Consider the following 17,532-nt stretch of genomic DNA (forward strand, 5'->3'; position numbering starts at 1 on the left):
GCTGGCATTTTTCCTCTCCTGGGTCCTTTCCAGCTCAGCCCAGCCTCTCCCCAGCTCCCCCCAGCTCCCCTGCCCTCTCCCTAGCTCACCCAGAAGAGCAGCCCAGGCTGGCGGTGGCCCCGCAGCAGTGCCCACCGCAGGGGACTGCAGAGCTCTGGGCATAACCAAACAGCCCCAGCCCCTCTGAAGGGCACAGCAGGTCGTGGGGGGCAGAGAGGGCTGTCAGCCTCCCCATCAGCCCCCAGCGGGCTGGGGGCCAGCAATGGCACAAGGAAATGGAGGCCGCTCACTCCATGTCTCCACTGCTCTCACAACCAGGAGATCCTTAACCCTGGCTGCCTGCAGCCCCTCTGGGCAGCCCCTCTCCCCAGCACAGCACAAGAGTCCTGGCCCCGGGGCTCCTCAGGCAGCTCCAGTGACAGAGCAGCTTGCCCCGAGTTGGCACACGCAGAAACAGGTTTTCATTTATTCCTCCCCACAAGCACACAGTTGCTCCTTTGCTCTTTTCCAGAGGCGTCCCTGCTCCCCAGAGGGCCTTTCCCCAGATCTGTGTGTCCATGCTGGCCTTGCTGGGCTTTCCTGCACCTCTCCTGCACCTGTGCTCCCCACAGGGCCCCAAGCTGGCGGTGCTGCTCTGCAGGGCAAGTGGGCTATGGGGCCCTGGGGTGACTCTGCACTGGCCCTGCTGGTCAGGGCAGGCCCACCTGCACCAGCATCATTGCCCCTGAGCACCCCCTCCCCAGGGTCTGTGGCTGTGGAGGATGCTTGGAGCAATCACAGAGCATTTCCAATGGCTCAGGGGTGTCATAGACCCAGCCCTCTGCCTCTCCTGAGATTGCAGAGCCCTGATTTGGTGCATTCTTTGGTTTGGTCCTTTGCTTTGGGTGACTCTACTTGGTTTTGGGACACTCCACTCAGTGCCCATCCCAGGAATGTGCTGTCTCTGGAGATCCCCTGTGCTCTTCTGGTGGCTCCATACTCCCTTCCAGAAGGATGGCCATCCATCACCAGCCCTCTAATAGGTGGGACAGTCCCTGGCAGAGACATCTTGAGCACTCACCCTCTCCAGTGCCACTGGACACCCACAAGTGACAGCTGAATCCAGCCCTCATTCCCTCACACATCACCCAACAGAGCTGATGCCCCTTAGCCCATGGAAAACCCAGGTACGGCAACAGGGCCTTTTCGGGGGCAATTCCCTGAGTGCATTCTTGACTCCAGCTTGGGAAGAAGAGCCCAACCTTCAGGCACAGTACTAAGGAGATCCCCTTTTATTACAGTGGTGCTACTTGGGAGGCCAGCGCTGACACAGTGATCAGCAGATTTACAGAAGGCCTCTGGGTCAGACAGATGGGCTTTGTGCCTCCGGAGAGGTGGGTTGAATTCAAACATCTGTGTGCAAAAATGGCTATCACAGACACAACGGCCAAAGTACAAGAGTTACCGGAGATAAACTGAGATAACCTGGGAGCTGCTTGTGAGGAGAGATGGGCAGATAGTTGCTGCTTAACTAGTACCAGCTGAATCAGCTTCCTCACTGCCTCCTGGAGCTCCTTGTTCCTCATGCTCAGAGGGGATCCTCAGCACGACTGTGAAGATCTGCACATAGGTCAACACAATGAAAACAAAACACCCAAACATTAAAGAGGCTGTAACCGCAATAAGCCCAACTTCCCTGAGGTAGGAGTCTGAGCAGGAGAGCTTGAGGATCTGGGGAACTTCACAGAAGAACTGGTCGATGACATTGCCTTGGCAGAGAGGTATGGAAAATGTGTTAGCAGTGTGCAGCACAGCATTGAGAAAACCACTGGCCCAGGCAGCTGCTGCCATTTTGGCACAAGCTCTGCTGCCCATGAGGGCCCCATAGTGCAGGGGTCTACGGATGGCAACGTAGCAGTCATAGGCCATGACTGTGAGAAGAGCATATTCTGGTGAAAATGAGACGAGAAACAGAAAGATCTGGGCAGCACATCCTGAGCAGGAAATGGCCCTGGTGTCCCACAGAGAATTGGCCATGGATTTGGGGACAATGACAGAGATGGTGCTGAGGTCAAGGAGGGAGAGGTTGAGGAGGAAGAAGTACATGGGGGTGTGGAGGCGGTGGTCGCAGGCTACAGCTGTGATGATTAGGCCATTGCCCAGGAGGGCAGCCAGGTAGATGCCCGGGAACAGTGTGAAGTGCAAGAAGTGGAGCTCCCGCGTGTCTGCAAATGCCAGGAGGAGGAACTCAGTGAAGGACCTACCATTGGACATTTGCTCCCTCTCGGCTTTGAGGGAAAAGACAGTGGCAAGTTACAGCAGTCTTCTCCGAGCCAAACCCATTGCATTTGTAGTAGAAATCCCCACATTTTCTCTGTACTTTGCATTCATTCAGCGCTCTGTCTGGAGCTCTGCTTCATGCTGACTGAACGTGACGTGCAGCACAGGCGCCTCTGCCCATGGTCTCCAGAGGAGTCAGTTTTGCTCTGTCAGAGGATGGAAATGGAGGTGTCAATCAGCCCCATGTATTTGGTGGGATACCAGAAAATGGCTGCCGTGACGTGCAGAAAGGGGACTTGTGTCCAGTGACACAGTGGGAATAGTCTCTGTTTAGCAGAATGAGAGATGAATACAGTCCTCATGCCAGCTCTCTCTCTGAAAGAGAAGAGCCTTGAGAGGGAGTCATCTCTCCCAGCCTTGCCCTCTTGAACAGAGGTGTCTGTATCTGCATCAGTCACGCCAGATCCCGCTCGAGCAAGGCAGAGAAACAGTCAAGTGAAGGCAGGGGCTGACCTGACCCTTTCTAGATGTCTCTGTCCCAATGAGATAGACCCTCTCCTCACATCAATTCACCATCTGTGCTCTATCTCCAGGTGCTGCAGTGGGAGCGGGAAGTGACTAGCTCTGATGCACACATTCTGCAGCAGATCATGTCCACTCCATATGTGAAAGGGCTGTTCCACTTTTAGACACCTATTTTTTACAAAAAATGACCTTCAGCAGAGATCTGGTCATAGATTGATTTTGTTTTTAGATGCCTCCATCTCACCGTGGGAGCATTCTTGGACAGGGTAGGAATCTTTGGCATTTCAATTGCTCTCAGCATGAGCACTTGTGCATCCCAAGGGGAAAAAAGGGCTTGCTGTGACTTTGTACAGAGTCACGGGATCTGGTCTGTCAATGAGTCTTGCCCCTCACTGACCTTTGATTGCCCCTCTCTCAACCAAAGGACAATCACACTCAGACGTTCCTCTCAGAAAGAAACTGGACTGAGGTGAGAGTGGAGGACTTCAGGTTTTAAGGGAAGATTTCCAATTTCTTCTCCCTCAGGCCAGATATGGAGACAGTGATGAAGAGCATGGTAAGATCAGCTCATTTCCCAGCCCCACAGGGTGCGTTTCCTGGAACCACACAGGTTTCCAGGTGGCTGGGGACAGCTCACTCCCGTGCAGACCCCTCTCTTGCACAACTCCCAGTGTCAGTGTCGGAACTGCAGCTGAAACCCCCCCCAACCCCAGATGGCCCGAGAGAGGAAGGGGAGCATCCTGGACAGGAGGGAAGCAAGGAGCAACGCCATGATCCTGAAGCCAAGGGAGGCAAGGAGAGAGAGGCAGACGGGCACTCGGGAAAGCCTTCCCCTTGCCCAGCTGGGCATGTCACCTTGCAGACGGGGACATCGCAGGGCAGTTGCTCTCAGCCCCTTTGTCGGGCAGCATGAAATGGGCCCATGGCAGGAGAGATGCCCCTCTCCTCTGCCACAGGTCTGGCTGCAGAGGAGGTGGCTCAAGCCCTTGGCTCCATGCCTTTTGAGATAGAGGCTCTGCTGGGCTTCCCCGCCCATCTCTGCTGCCTGGAGCTGTCCCTGCCGGCAGCTCTTTCTCTGTCACAAGTCCCATCCTGCCCTGTGTGTGCTCAGTTCTGCCTTACAGAATCCTCCCAGGACAGGGCACTGGCCAGGGGCATTGCTGTGCTCAAAAGTCCCAAGGAGCAGGTCACATAAACGCTGATAATGCCATAAAGGTGATGCTGATGCTGTTTGTAGGCTGGGTGAGGATGAAGGTGCTTGCTGAGGTTTTTCACAGACCTATTGATCTTTGAGAGTGAAGGTTTAGGTGTCCCAGTTCTTGGTCCGACCAGAAAACTCTTTCCTTTTGTCTCCCTGCAAAAATTAGGGAACTGGAAGCACTTAGCCTAAAAGGAAAGCTCCTTCCACTTCAAGGGGCCCTTGCCCTGAGCTCCCTCTTGAAAAGTCCCCTCAGGAATGTGCTCAGGGTGAGCTGGAGCTGTGAGCAACCGTGACCCAGACCCACGCAACACCTTCTCAGCAGGAGAATGAACCTGCCCTGCTGGGGGTCTCTCCTCTCACCCAGAGCTTCTCCCCACAGTGCTGTGGGGAGTTCCCCGGGCAGGCTGAGGGCTGACCCTCGTAAGTGGCAGAGTCATTGCCTCAGGCACACAGCACCCTTGGCCGCAGGGACACTGTTCTGAATTACAGCTCTGGGCAGACCTGGGTGCATTCCCTGGCTTCACAACCCCAGAAGCCGTCCCTGGGATAAGGTAGCAGCATGCCCTGTCCCTGTGATGGTGTAGCAGGAATCTTCCTCTGAAGCATCTTCTCCTCCTCGGCACAAGAGAAGTCAGGAGAGTGATCCTTAAGAATACAGTCATGGGATGGGCTGGGTTCAGAAGACCCCTCCAGGAACCTCAGTAGCATTGCCTTGCAGCCAGAGACTTACCGTGTCAAGAGCTGTGAAGATTCCTCCCACAGTGAGCTCTCCCCTCTCCTCCCCCTCCACACTGCCTTTCACTTCTCGCTGTCTTCTCTCATCTCATGTCGGCAGCAGCAGGCAGTGCCGAAAGCCCTGCTGATGTTTGCAGAGGAGCTGCTCCTGCCCACAGCTGTCTCTGGGCAGTGCTACCAGGTTGCCAGGAGCTTCCTCTGTCCCAGGAGCCTGGCCCAGTTCAGGAACAGAGACCCAGCTGAAGGCGTGAACTTTTCTATCCCTTGTGCTCCCTCCTCCTGCGAAATGCTGATTGAAAGAGACTAAAATAATCACCAGTGGTCCCTCTCTGAGCACTGAAGGAGGACTGATTCCAGCACTACAATTAATCTCATCAGAGAATGGTTATCTGCAAGAGGTGGAAACGTCCCACTCTGGAAGGCCATATGCCCACCTCTGAACTAGGCAGGACACCTAGACGGGGACAAGAAGGGAGTTCATTTACTCGTGATTCATGTTTTGATTCAGGTGAGTCACTCTGGGCATCACATGCCTGCTGGAGTGGGATTCAGATCCCTCCCATGAACTCCACAAACACACAGGAGGTGGGATTCCCCTTGCCCAAGCTGAAGTGAGCACAACAGAGGTGTGTGCATGGGAGCTCTGTGTAAGCTCCCACTGTAATCCCCTGAGATGGAGGGTGGGAGTCAGTTGCCTGGTGACACCTGGTGACATTTAAAGAGAGAGAGGTGGTCCAAGGCATGTGCCAGTGTCTGCTTGCTCTCATGCAGCAAGCATGAGACCCCCGTGCTTCTAGAGCATGAGGTGGGCCAGGTGGGGAACTTCCTTGGCCATCCAAAATGACACTAGATGCCTTCTGCTACTACTAGAGCTCCACTGATTATGAAGGTGGGACACATGGAGATCCCTGCAGTGCAAACTGCTAAAACAATTCAGTGCAGACACTTCATATAACAACATAAAAACAGTCTGGCAGGTCCATGCAGATGCACGTTTTTCCTAGCGCAACCATGTGGGACGTACAGGAAAACCATGCCCTTTTGGAGTGGGTGCTGGGCAAACATGCCAGGGAATATCAGTTTTCCTATCTGTGCCCAGATAATTGAATCCCACCTCTGCCTTTCGGGGAAGTCCATTCCATCTGCATTCAAGCATGCTGCATAAATGGGAGGCACATCACACCAAGGACTCTGCTCCACTCTCTGCACTCTCAAACCCTTCTAGCTCTCCTCCTCCTGAACCTCTTCTCACCCCTGGACGATATGACCATAGACTGTCATACCACCCTGATGTCCACAGGGTGCCTGGATCACAGGCTGCGCAGGCCCAGGGACTTCTTCAGTGGCACCTTGTCCTTCCTGGAGATCGCTTCACCTCCGTCACAGGCCCCAAGGTGCTACAAATCAGCACAAGCAGCAAATTCCTCTCCTGCCATTCCTGCACAGCCCAGCTCTGTTTCTGCCTGGCCTTGGGCACTGCAGGCTTTGCTCTCTTACTGGGAACCTCCTTTCACCATGACATTGCCACCTGCTATCTATGCCAGCATGGCTCTGCTCTGAAGTGGGGCCATAGCACACACAGTGTCCTTGGCTCTTGCTAACAGGTTTCACCATGACCAGTCTGCTCTCTCTGCTGAAGCTCTGCACCCCAAATATATGCGAATGCCTGCAGCCTGGGGCACAGAGAGGAGCAGATGGAGATGTACAAGCTGTCACAGGACTGAAACATCATTGGAATGACTTAGATGTGGTGCGATCGCTCACATGACTGGAGGGATGTGCTGGTAGGGTACAAGTTCTTCAGGAGAGACTGTCAGGGAAGATAAGGAGGGTCCAAGCACGTTCCTGCTACTTGCCTGTCAGGTGCTTGGGCAGAAGTCGCCTCACAATACATTTGACAGCCACGTTCCTGCTGTAGGTCTATAAGCTTCTCATATTGGAAATGACATCACAGGCACTTTGCTGACCCTGTGCCTGTCAGTGGCCTATCATTTCTTCAGGCATCAGTGACCTCACAAGCTCACTGCTGCTTCAGTACCTGATACTCCAAAAGTGGGACATGGCTGTGATGCTGAGAGTGAGCTCACGTCCTTCTCTATAGATCGTATGCCGTCAGCAGGCCCTTGCTTGCTGTCAGTTCATGTGAAGTCACCTCTGTCTGCTGCTGGTAGGCCAGAAGCAGGTTCATGGCTTGAGTGTAGGCTGTGAGGTCACTTCTGCCTGAGTCCCAGATAGGCCAGCAGCAGGAAGGGCATCAGCAAAGCAGCTGTGAGGTCACTTCAGTCTGAGCAGCTGAGCAGCAGCAACAGGGCTGTGAAATGGCTGGTGAGGACACTTCCGTCTCTGAAGCCGACAGGCCAGAAACGCGCTGGCCTTGCAGGGCTGTTCCCTGCTGCGCTGGGGCTCTCCAGGGAGGCCTGAGCTGCCCCCAGGCTGAGCTGAGCAGGGGGCTTGTGCTGGGCTCCTGCTGCCGTGGATCCAGCAGGGTGCCTGGAGTGCATGGAATAGACTCATCACCGAGTTCATGCAAGCAGGGGTTTGGGTGGCTTCTTTGGGACTTTTTGGACACTGGAAGAAAGAGGCTGCTGTTGCATTTAGAAAGAAACACTTATCAGCTGGTAGAAATGAACCACAAACAGCACAGAGCTTCAAAACCACAGTTCCTGCAATTGTGTGGGAAGTCTGTTGTTCTACACAAGTGCTCTGTCATGAAATATATATATATATATATGTGTGTATATATATATATATATATATATATAAAATCAATACACGCACATATATACACACCTACACAGCTATATGTGGATATATGTATATACATATCACAGATATATGTAGATATCAAATATATATGTCACATATATGTGTGTGTGTATGTGTATATATATATATATACATATTCTTTATGTGTCTAGGAACTACAGAAGGCATTCCTGATCATCATCTATTTTTTTTATTGGGAGAATAGATGTTTTCACCACTGGAGAAAGACATTTAGCCAAATCAGGATATTCAGGAGAGCTTTGCAGAGACTTGCACCATCTCCTGTGCTGTGTGGTAGGAGGAAGACTTAAGAATATAGCGTGTTCCCATTAAATCACAAAATACAAATGAATATACTTTAGCTCTAATTTGGAAGCTGTACTAGTGCAAGTGAGGGATACGGACTATTCAGGGAAGTTAACCAACATCTCTTGTCTTTCAGGTGGTATTAATTACATTTTAACAGAGGATGCAATGTATAATGATGATGATGAGAAATTACCTTCAGGGTTCTGAAGATGAATTGTCTCATCAAATGCTACTAGACAAGAGGAAACATTCCTTAACTGCAACAGGTAAATGTCTGTGTCCCTTAGATGCAAACTGCTGGGTCTTTGGAAACAGTCTTGGCTGTTTTAAGAGTTAGGGGTGGGAGAGGAGAGAGGAGAAAAAAGCTGGTCGGGAAGGGAAGGTTATATCAATACATGGAAGAAGTAAGCATGAAGCTGAAACTCAGTACTGGAGTTCCAATACAGTACATTGTTATTATGGATCAAAGGAAGGACTGAGACTCCACCAGAAAGATCCACAGATTCTTAGTCATGTTAACTTAAAACACAGTATTCCTTAAGTGACTCAAAACCAAGGAAATGTGTTGTCCATTCTTTAAGCTAAAAAAAAACAAAATAAAAACAAAAACTATATGGGTTTGTGTAGCCAAACAGCAGGAGAGCCAGGCTACAGGCAAAGGTCTCCCCTGGAGCCTGCAGGAATAGGTGCTCTGGAGAAGTTGGCAGCTCCTACCCTGGACCTGTCCGCTCTGTTTGCTAGCACCACCTCCCCTGAAGAAAGATGCACACCGGCACCTTTTCACTTCTTTAATCGCATAGGATTCATTGACTCAAGTGAGGTAGGTGGAGGGGGACCAGAACTGCCTGAGTGCTGATGAACTGATCAGACACACAGAGAAATGCATCCTGGGAAAGGATGCTTGGAACTCAGGGCAAGGAGGTGGCCTGCTTTTAATGTGCTTGCTGTTCTTTCTGCCTGAAAATCCACATTTCTTTTAGATTGAAAGACATCTAATGAAGATGTGCATGGCCTTAGCTTCCATTCCACATTCAACAGGCAGGAGGTTGTTGGCAGCTCAGGGAGCTGGAAGATGCTGCTCATAAACCTCTCTCCATGGCAAGAGCTCCTCCTGACCTCAGTGGGATTCAGACCATGGTTTTCATCCCCTTGTAAGACTCTGTAACTCCCAGGAGGTGGTTCTGCATCAGCCTGACTGCACATCATGCCCTTCTCCTAGCCTCCTTTTTTGTAACTCTGCCTCTTTTTTTTTTTTTTTTTTTTGCGGGGGATGGGGGGAAGAAATATATTTCCTTTCTTTCATTGTATTTAAGAGGAACAATTATTGTACACTTGTTGATTAGTGTAAACATTTCCTTTAGTTGGGTACAGTTACCAAATATAAAAAAATGCAATAGCCTGCAATGCCCCATTGGAGGCACTAAAAGCATTTCAACACTTCTATTTGTACATCTGTGCCTTTTTCTTAAGGAGAAAGTTAAAGTATGAATAGACTTGGTGCTGTTCTGTTCCTTCTTACTTTTAGGCAGGAAATCTGTTCTGTTGTTTGGCATCACTCTATTACAGCATTATTATACCTTTACTGGAAGCACCTGAGAGCCATTAAAGCATGGACAGACATGTTACCTGGTTGGATGCTCATCTGCCACATAAGAGGATTATCTCCATTTGGGTTATGTGATGGCTGCCTCTGTGGTCATCTACCAGCAATGTCTAGTCAGGGCCCACACCTACTGCTAGCACTTTCCCTCTGGGGACCAGAACTGCCTGAGTGGTGCTCATCTGATCAGACGTACAGTGAAATGCATCCTGGGAAAGGATGCTTGCTGCTTTTTTCATGGGGTAGAGGCTTGCCTGCTTATGTGCTTGAGATACCACCTGCAGGCAATGGCCTTTGATTTTCCTGAGCAAGGATCCTGCTCCAAAGGAGCCTCTGGAAATGAGACAGCAGGCTGTGAGCTGGGGAGCTCTTCAGACAGGCGGAAGGTTGTCACCTCTTATAAAATGAACTTGGAAATTATGATTCATAACCAGATTCCTTTGACAGTGCCTGCCCTCAGCTTTCCTGCCTGTGCTGTGCTGCTTGTGCTCAACACTGACATGGACACCAGCATCCAGGAAGCCCAAAGGACAGCACCAACTATCATTTATATTCCACATGTCCGTGTACAGTGGGAGGCTCTTGGAGTCTCATTGAAAGCTACATTTACTACACTGCTACAGAACAGTCCAGCATAGGCACCAGTTCTGTAGCTTGCAACACCAGCTGGATGCCATGCAAATGTCCCCAAAGAGCTATTCCTATCAGTAGCTTTCCTTCTTTAGGTTCCTGTTCAGTTATGTATCCCTGAAGCACCTGAATGCTGTGCTTTCCCAAGCAAATGGATACTGTCATCACGAGGGCACCCTACCTGAAACTTCTAGAATTTCCTGTGGCAGCAAACAGCACTGAAAAAGTTTGTGCAGAGTGTTTTCTGAGTCAAGAGATTCACTCAGACCCAGCCTTCCCCCCATTCCCCCCCCCCCACAGGCTTAATAGACAGATGTATAATTTTGCCTGGAAGATAATTCTGGTGATTTCAAGATAGTTGTTTTATCCAGAGCCTGTATGCAATGTTTGCAATGTACAAGGCAATCAAGATCCGTTGACCAACAGCTTGTCTTCTGACAGTCTGCCTTTGCAAAAGATAGGGGTTACAGTGTTCATAATAGGAATGGATTTAGCATTTCAGTGCCTTAACTACAATATCAGTTCTTTTTTCATAAGGGCCAAATCTCTACAAATTAGGAATCTGAATTCCATCCTGTGCTTTGGTCACTTTGGGAAGACAACTGCACTGAATTCCATCAGCAGATTTCAGTAGGAGTACATCCTCCACTTTCTAGACTTCTGGGAGTTGGCATTAACAGCTTACACTTCTGGTGATGATGTTTTCCTGAATACAGAAACACAAATCTTAACTGGATGTGTTTATCCTGCATCCTTTTCTGCAGAGGTGCTGCCCAGCCGGGCATTCCCCAGCCCATATCACTGCAGGGTGTTGGTCTGCCCCAGGGGCAGGACCTGGTGCTTGTTTTGTTTTGAATTTCACGAAGTCCCTGCCCACCCATTCCTCCTGCCTACTGAGGTCCATCTGGATGGCAGCCCTCGAGCTTAGGACTGTTCTCCTGATGAGGTGCCATCTGCAAGTGTGATGAGAGTTGTGTTCTCCAGGTCACCGATGAACGTGTTAGACAGGACAGGTCCCAGTAGAGAACCCTGCATCCTCTGCTTCTCACTGGCTCCCAGATAAAGCCTGACCCATTCAAAAAAACCCTCTGAGCTTGATCATCCAACCAGCTTTTGACCCATCTGGTTGTCTACCCAGCCTGTCATAATGCCCTATTTGTATACAAGAATATTCTTGGAGACAGTGTCAAACTCCTTCCTAAAATCATCATAAATGACACCCACTACTCTCCTCTCCTCACCAAGTACAGATCTTTTATTGCAGAAGGCAATCAGGTTGGTCAGGAATCATTTCTCTGCACTAAATCCATGCTGGCGGTTCCCAGGCACCTTCTTCTCCTTCAGGTGCCCAGAAATGTGATGCAAGACGATTCACTCCATGAAACACCCCACACCAAAGTGAGGCTGAAGGGCCTGCAGCTCCCTGGTTTCTCCTTGTGGCCTGTTCTGATGATGGGCACAACATACTCCTTCTCCTGGTCATTGGGGCCTCCCCTGATCTCCACAACCTTTCAAAGATGGTAGACGCTAGCCTTGTTGTGATAGCGGCCAGCCCTCTCAATGTCCTCAGGTGCAGCCCATCCAGTCCCAGAGACTTGTATGGGTTGAGTTCTTGCAAGTCATCCCTCCCTCAGTCACCACCCAGCATTGGTTGCTTCTTTTTTCCCCCCTCTGGACTCCTGACTAGGCACAACATTTCAGGAGACCTTCTTGGTGAAGACTGAAGCCAAGAAGGCATTGAGCTTCTCAGACTTATCTTCATCTGCTGTTAATAGATTCCTTGCCTGATCCAGCAGTGAGCCAACATTTTCCTTTTTACTCTTTTCCTGTAACTGAAGCTGTAGCAGCTCTTCTTCATGCTCTTGATGCTCGCTGCAATGGGCAATCCTAGGGGAGCTTCAGCTTCCCTAACACCATCCCTTCTCACTGGACAATATTTCTAAATACCATCTTTGCTGACCCTCCTTCCTTCTGCTTCCTTATTGCCCTGGAGCTCAGTCCTGAGTTCCCAGTGTAGCCAAAGCAATCTCCCAAGATGTCTACTAGTTTTACTGAGTACCACGATGGACTCTTTTTGTGCTTGCTGGGTGCTGTCCTTAAAGACCTGCTGGCTTTCCTGAGCTGCTGGGCCCTTCAGAACTGCCTCCCATGGGATCCCCCACCAGTCCCCTCAACAGGCCCAAGTCTGCCCCTCTGACGTCCAGGGTCTGTGCTCCTCTACTATCCTTCCTCACTCCACTCAGGATCTGGAACTCTACTTTTTCTTCATCACTGGAGGCCAGGCAGACACTGTCTGTTCCATCCCTGATCAGTTCCTCCCGGTTTGAAATTTTCAGAGACAAAGCAGCATCACAAATCGTGCATTTGTGCTAAGAAGCTGTCCCTGATGCCCTCCAGAAACCTCCTGGCCTGCTTGCACTCTGCTGTTTGCCCTTCCAGTTCATGTCAGGGGGATTAAAGTTCCCCCAATAAGAACCAGGGTCTCTGATCCACAGACTTACTCATGTTGCTTAAAGGAGATGGCGTCCACCTCCCCTCCCTGATTGGGTGGTCTGTACCTCCCATTGCGATGTCACCCTTCTCACCCACAAGCTCTCACCCAAAGCCTTGCCTTAATGTGTTAGGAGCTCCACACGTCTGAGCTGTCCCTTCACACAAAGGGCATCCCCTTTCCTCCTCTTCCCCGTTGGTCTCTCCTGAAGAGTTTGTACCCTACCATCAGGGCTCTCCTATCATGCAAGTGATCCCACCACGTCTCAGTATTCTAGCAATGTTTCAATCAGATTAGTCATGGTGCAGCCTGTTACCAGGAGCCAAGAACACTGTGTGCGCGATGGCCCCACTTCAGAGGACAGACATGATGTCATAAAAAGCAGGTGGCAATGTAATGGTGAAAGGAGGTTCCCACTAAGAGAGCAAAGCCTGCAGTGCCCAAGGCCAGGGAGAAACAAAACTGGGCTGTGCAGGAATGGCAGGAGAGGAGTTTGCTGCCTGAGTTGACTCTGCAGCACCTTGGGGCCTGTGACAGAGGTGAAGCAATGTCCAGGCAGGATAAGGTGCCACTGAAGAAGTCCCTGGCCTGGACAGCCTGCGATCCAGTGACCCTGTGGACCTCATTAGCACAGTCCCTGTTTATGTCATCTGGGGGCAAAAAGAGGGTCAGGGAGAAGAGAACTAGAAGGTTTTAAGAGCGCAGGGACATGACTGGAGACCTTGGGGTGATGTGTCTCCCATTTATGCAGCACGCTTAGATGTGGGCAGTACAGCCTGTGCCCGAAGGCAGAGGTAGGATTCATTTGTTTGGGCACAGGTAGGAAAGGCAAGGTGCCCTGGGGCACTTGCCCAGCACCACTCCAAAAGGGCATGGCTTTCCTGTAGGGGCCATACTGTATGTGCTAGAAACATGCACTTGTGCTGGACACCCCAGACATCTGACATGGCCCTACCAGCCTTTTTTTATGTCATTACATGCAGTGTCTGCCCTGGATTACATTAGGATTTTGCACTGTAGGAATCTGCTTGTGTCACAGCTTCCTAGTGAGTGGTGCTCTAGCAGTATTAGGCATCTGGTGTCATTTGAGATGGCCAAGGAAATTCCCCATCTGGCCCCCACCTCATGCTCCAGAAGGATGTTGGTCTCATAGTTGCTCCATCAGAGCAAGCAGACACTAGCACATGCTTTGGACCACCTCTGTCTCTTCAAACATCCCCAGGTGTTTGTGTGGGAGCAACTGACTCCCACCCTCCATCTGCGGTGATTATAACGTGAGCTTAGACAAGGAGCTCGCACACAGACATCTCTGTTGTGTACACTTTGGCTTGGGCAAGGAGAATCCCACCTCCTGCTTTTTTTTGTGGAATTCATGGGAGAGAGCTGAATCCCACTGCATGCCAGGGGCTTCTAAAGGGGCTTGTGATGCCCAGGTTGACTCATCTGAATCAAAACCTGAACCATGGGTAAACGACCTCCCTTCTTGTCCTCGAGTAGCTTCCTGCCTAGTTAGGAGTGAGACATTTCCACCTCTTGCAGATAACCATGCTGTGATGAGACAAATCGTAATGCTGGAATCAGTCTTCCTTCAGTGTTGAGAAAGAGACCAATGGTGATGATTTTAGTCTACCTCAGGGAACATTTCCCAGGAGGAGGGAGCACAAGGGACAGAGAAAGTCAGGACTTGAGCTGGGCCCCTGCTCCTGGGCAGGGCCAGGCTCCTGCAATGGAAGGAGCTGATGGCAACCTGACAGCACTGCCCAGAGACAGCTGTGTGCAGCAGTAGATCCTCTGCAAAGAGCAGCAGGGCTCCAGGCAATGCCTGTTGCTGCTGACGTGAGATGAGAGAAGACAGTGAGAAGTGAAAGGCAGTGTGGAGTGGGAGGACAGAGGAGAGCTCATTGTGGGAGGAATCTTCACAGCTCCTGACATGGTAATTCTCTGGCTGCAGGGCAGTGCTACTGAGGTTCCTGGAGGGATCTTCTAAACCCATCCCATCCTATGACTGATAGATTCAGTCATGAATTCAGTGACCTCTGGTCTGTGAGAAACTTCATCAACCCCTTCAACCCCACCTCAGCCTACAGACAGCACTGGCAGCACCTTGACTGCTTTATAAGAGTTTTCCTGACCTGCTCTTTAGCACCTGTGAGAGCAGAGACAGCTGTGCCCAGTGCCCTGTCCTGTGTGGTTTCTGTAGGGCAGAACTGAGCCCACAGAGGGTGGGATGGGGTCTGTGAGCAGCGGCAAGGAAAAGATGCTGGGACAGAGAAAGAGCTGGCAGCAGGGACAGCTCCAGGCAGCAGAGATGGACAGGGAATGAGAGGGACCTGCTAACAGAATCATCATGGGAGAATGGATTTGTGCAAGTCTTGCTCAGTCCCTCCGATGCAGACAGCTTCTTCCAAGCAAGCCCGCCATGTCTCTTCTCTGACCCAGCAGAGCCTCTGTCCTGACAGCCATGGAGTCCAGGGGCTGAGAGCGACTGCCCTGCGATGTCACCATCTGTGAGGCAGCATGCCCAGCTGGGTAAGGTGAGGGCTTTCCTGAGTGCCTATCTGCCTCTCTCTCCTTGCCTCCCTTGGCAACAGGATCATGGTATTGCTCCTTGTTTCCCCTTCTCTCCATGATGCTCCTCCTGTTCTTCTCTTGGGCTCCCTGAGGTTGCTGGGTTTTCAGCTGCAGTTCAGACACCTGCCCTGCGAGTTGTGCAAGAGAGGGGTCTGCTTGGGAGTGAGGTGTCTGCAGCCCCCTTCTAGTCCATGCGGTTCCAGGAAATGCAGTCTGTGGGGTTGGGAAATGAGCTGACTCTCCCTTAAGGAGAGCCCATCTTCAGTCCTAAATGTCCTTGGACTGTTTCCCTGTCATGTCCTGGCAGACTTTGAGCTGCCCTCCAGAAGGGCACTGCTGCCTCATAGCATCTCTGTGATGTCCAAGAGACCCGTGAGGAATCTGAAGAGATGCTGAGAGTATGGAAATGGTGTTGGGAAACTGTATATGGGCATCTGAAAAGAGCCCAGTGTGTCCTTGGCTAGAAGGGGAGAACCAGGCTAATAGACAGACAAGCTGTGCTCACTCTGCACCAAGTGACAGGGAATACATTTTTGTCAGGACTAAGTAGAAATGCCAAGGATTTCTGCCTTCCAGGAACACTCCACAGGGGTAACAAGGACATCTAATAGAAAAAAAACACCCTTTAAAAATCTCTAAAACTCTGTTCCTCAACCCTCATTCTTTAGAAGTGGTGGTGCAGATGCTGAAAAGCCCTTCCACATGCCCAGTGGATTTCACCTGACAGGAACTGTGAATATCAGAGCTAGTCACCCCCATTCCCATGTATCCCACCACTATACAGCCGGACTAACTTCTCTGGAGCTCATAGGCAGAGGTCCCTGTTCCTCATAAAACACTTAGCCACTGCAAAGTGGAGCTCAAGCAAGGGAGTTGCACAAAGATCCTCTCAGTAACGGGAGAGGCAATGTGGGGGGTTACATGAGAACTGGAACATTTGGGAGGCATTTTGCCTGAAAACTCTCTTCTAACTTGTCAATGTCTTTTCTTCTTTCGACAGTCCCCCACGCCCAGAGATAGTAACATGTCCAACAGCAGCTCCCTCAATGAGTTCCTTCTCCTGGCATTTGCAGACACACGGGAGCTGCAGCTCTTGCACTTCTCGCTCTTCCTGGGCATCTACCTGGCTGCCCTCCTGGGCAACGGCCTCATCATCACAGCCGTAGCCTGTGACCACCACCTCCACACCCCCATGTACTTCTTCCTCCTCAACCTCTCCCTCCTTGACCTTGGCGCCATCTCCACCACTGTCCCCAAATCCATGGCCAATTCCCTGTGGGACACCAGGGCCATTTCCTACTCAGGATGTGCTGCCCAGCTCTTCCTGGTTGTCTTCTTGCTTGCAGGAGAGTATTTTCTTCTCACTGTCATGGCCTATGACCGCTATGTTGCCATCTGCAAACCCCTGCACTACGGGACCCTCATGGGCAGCAGAGCTTGTGTTAAAATGGCAGCAGCTGCCTGGGCCAGTGGTTTTCTCTATTCTGCGCTGCACACTGGGAACACATTTTCAATACCACTCTGTCAAGGCAATGTTGTGGAGCAGTTCTTCTGTGAAATTCCCGAGATCCTCAAGCTCTCCTGCTCTGACTCCTACCTCAGGGAAGTTGGGCTTATTGTGGTTAGTGTCTGTTTATTATTTGGGTGTTTCATTTTCATTGTGCTGTCCTATGTGGAGATCTTCACTGCTGTGCTGAGGATCCCCTCTGAGCAGGGACGGCACAAAGCATTTTCTATGTGCCTGCCTCACCTGGCCGTGGTCTCCCTGTTTCTCAGCACTGTCTTCATTGCCTACCTGAAGCCCCCCTCCCTCTCCTCCCCAGCTCTGGATCTCGTGGTGGCTGTTCTGTACGCAGTGGTGCCTCCAGCAGTGAACCCCCTCATCTACAGCATGAGGAACAAGGAGCTCAAAGATGCCCTGAGGAAAGTGATTTCATGGACATTTTTCAGCAGTGATAAAATTGCCTTTTCTCTCCACAGTTGAATCCCCGTGTATCCCAACCATCCCTGACCTTTGTTTGTTCACTTTATTTTTAATGTTACTGTTATTATTGCTATTGTTATTATTATTATTTGTTATCATGTTGCTACACAAATGCTTGGATTCATTCCACTTTTCCTGAGACTGCTCTGTCTCACCTGGTACCCACATAAAGTCATGTCTAACACTGCATCAGAGCTGACTCTCCCACAGTATCTCTGTAATAAAGTAGCTTCTACCCAGTGCAGGGCCTGAAGGCTGGGCTTTTCTTCCAAAGCTGGTGTCAAGAATAGGCCTAAGGAACTGCATGTCAAAAGGGCCTGCTGGGCAGAGTTGTCCATGGGTTTAGAAGCAAAAAGCTCCTAATCATGTAATGATCTCTTAGAGAACAAGGGCTGGATTTAGGACTCGCCCATCGCTGTCCAGTAGCAGTGGAGATGATGAATTGTCAGTGATGATGTACA

The 17,532-nt window shown here is 50.7% G+C and overlaps 1 protein-coding gene across 1 annotated transcript; it reads left to right on the top strand.

The window, feature by feature from the left end:
- Nucleotides 1-16,111: 16,111 nt before the first annotated feature.
- LOC136995963 (olfactory receptor 14C36-like) lies at nucleotides 16,112-17,071 on the top strand. Its single transcript, XM_067316959.1, has one exon. It carries the CDS (start codon nucleotides 16,112-16,114, stop codon nucleotides 17,069-17,071), a length of 960 nt encoding a protein of 319 aa, XP_067173060.1.
- Nucleotides 17,072-17,532: the final 461 nt, after the last annotated feature.

Source organism: Apteryx mantelli, unplaced genomic scaffold (assembly GCF_036417845.1).
Source record: "Apteryx mantelli isolate bAptMan1 unplaced genomic scaffold, bAptMan1.hap1 HAP1_SCAFFOLD_20, whole genome shotgun sequence".
Lineage (NCBI taxonomy): Eukaryota > Metazoa > Chordata > Aves > Apterygiformes > Apterygidae > Apteryx > Apteryx mantelli.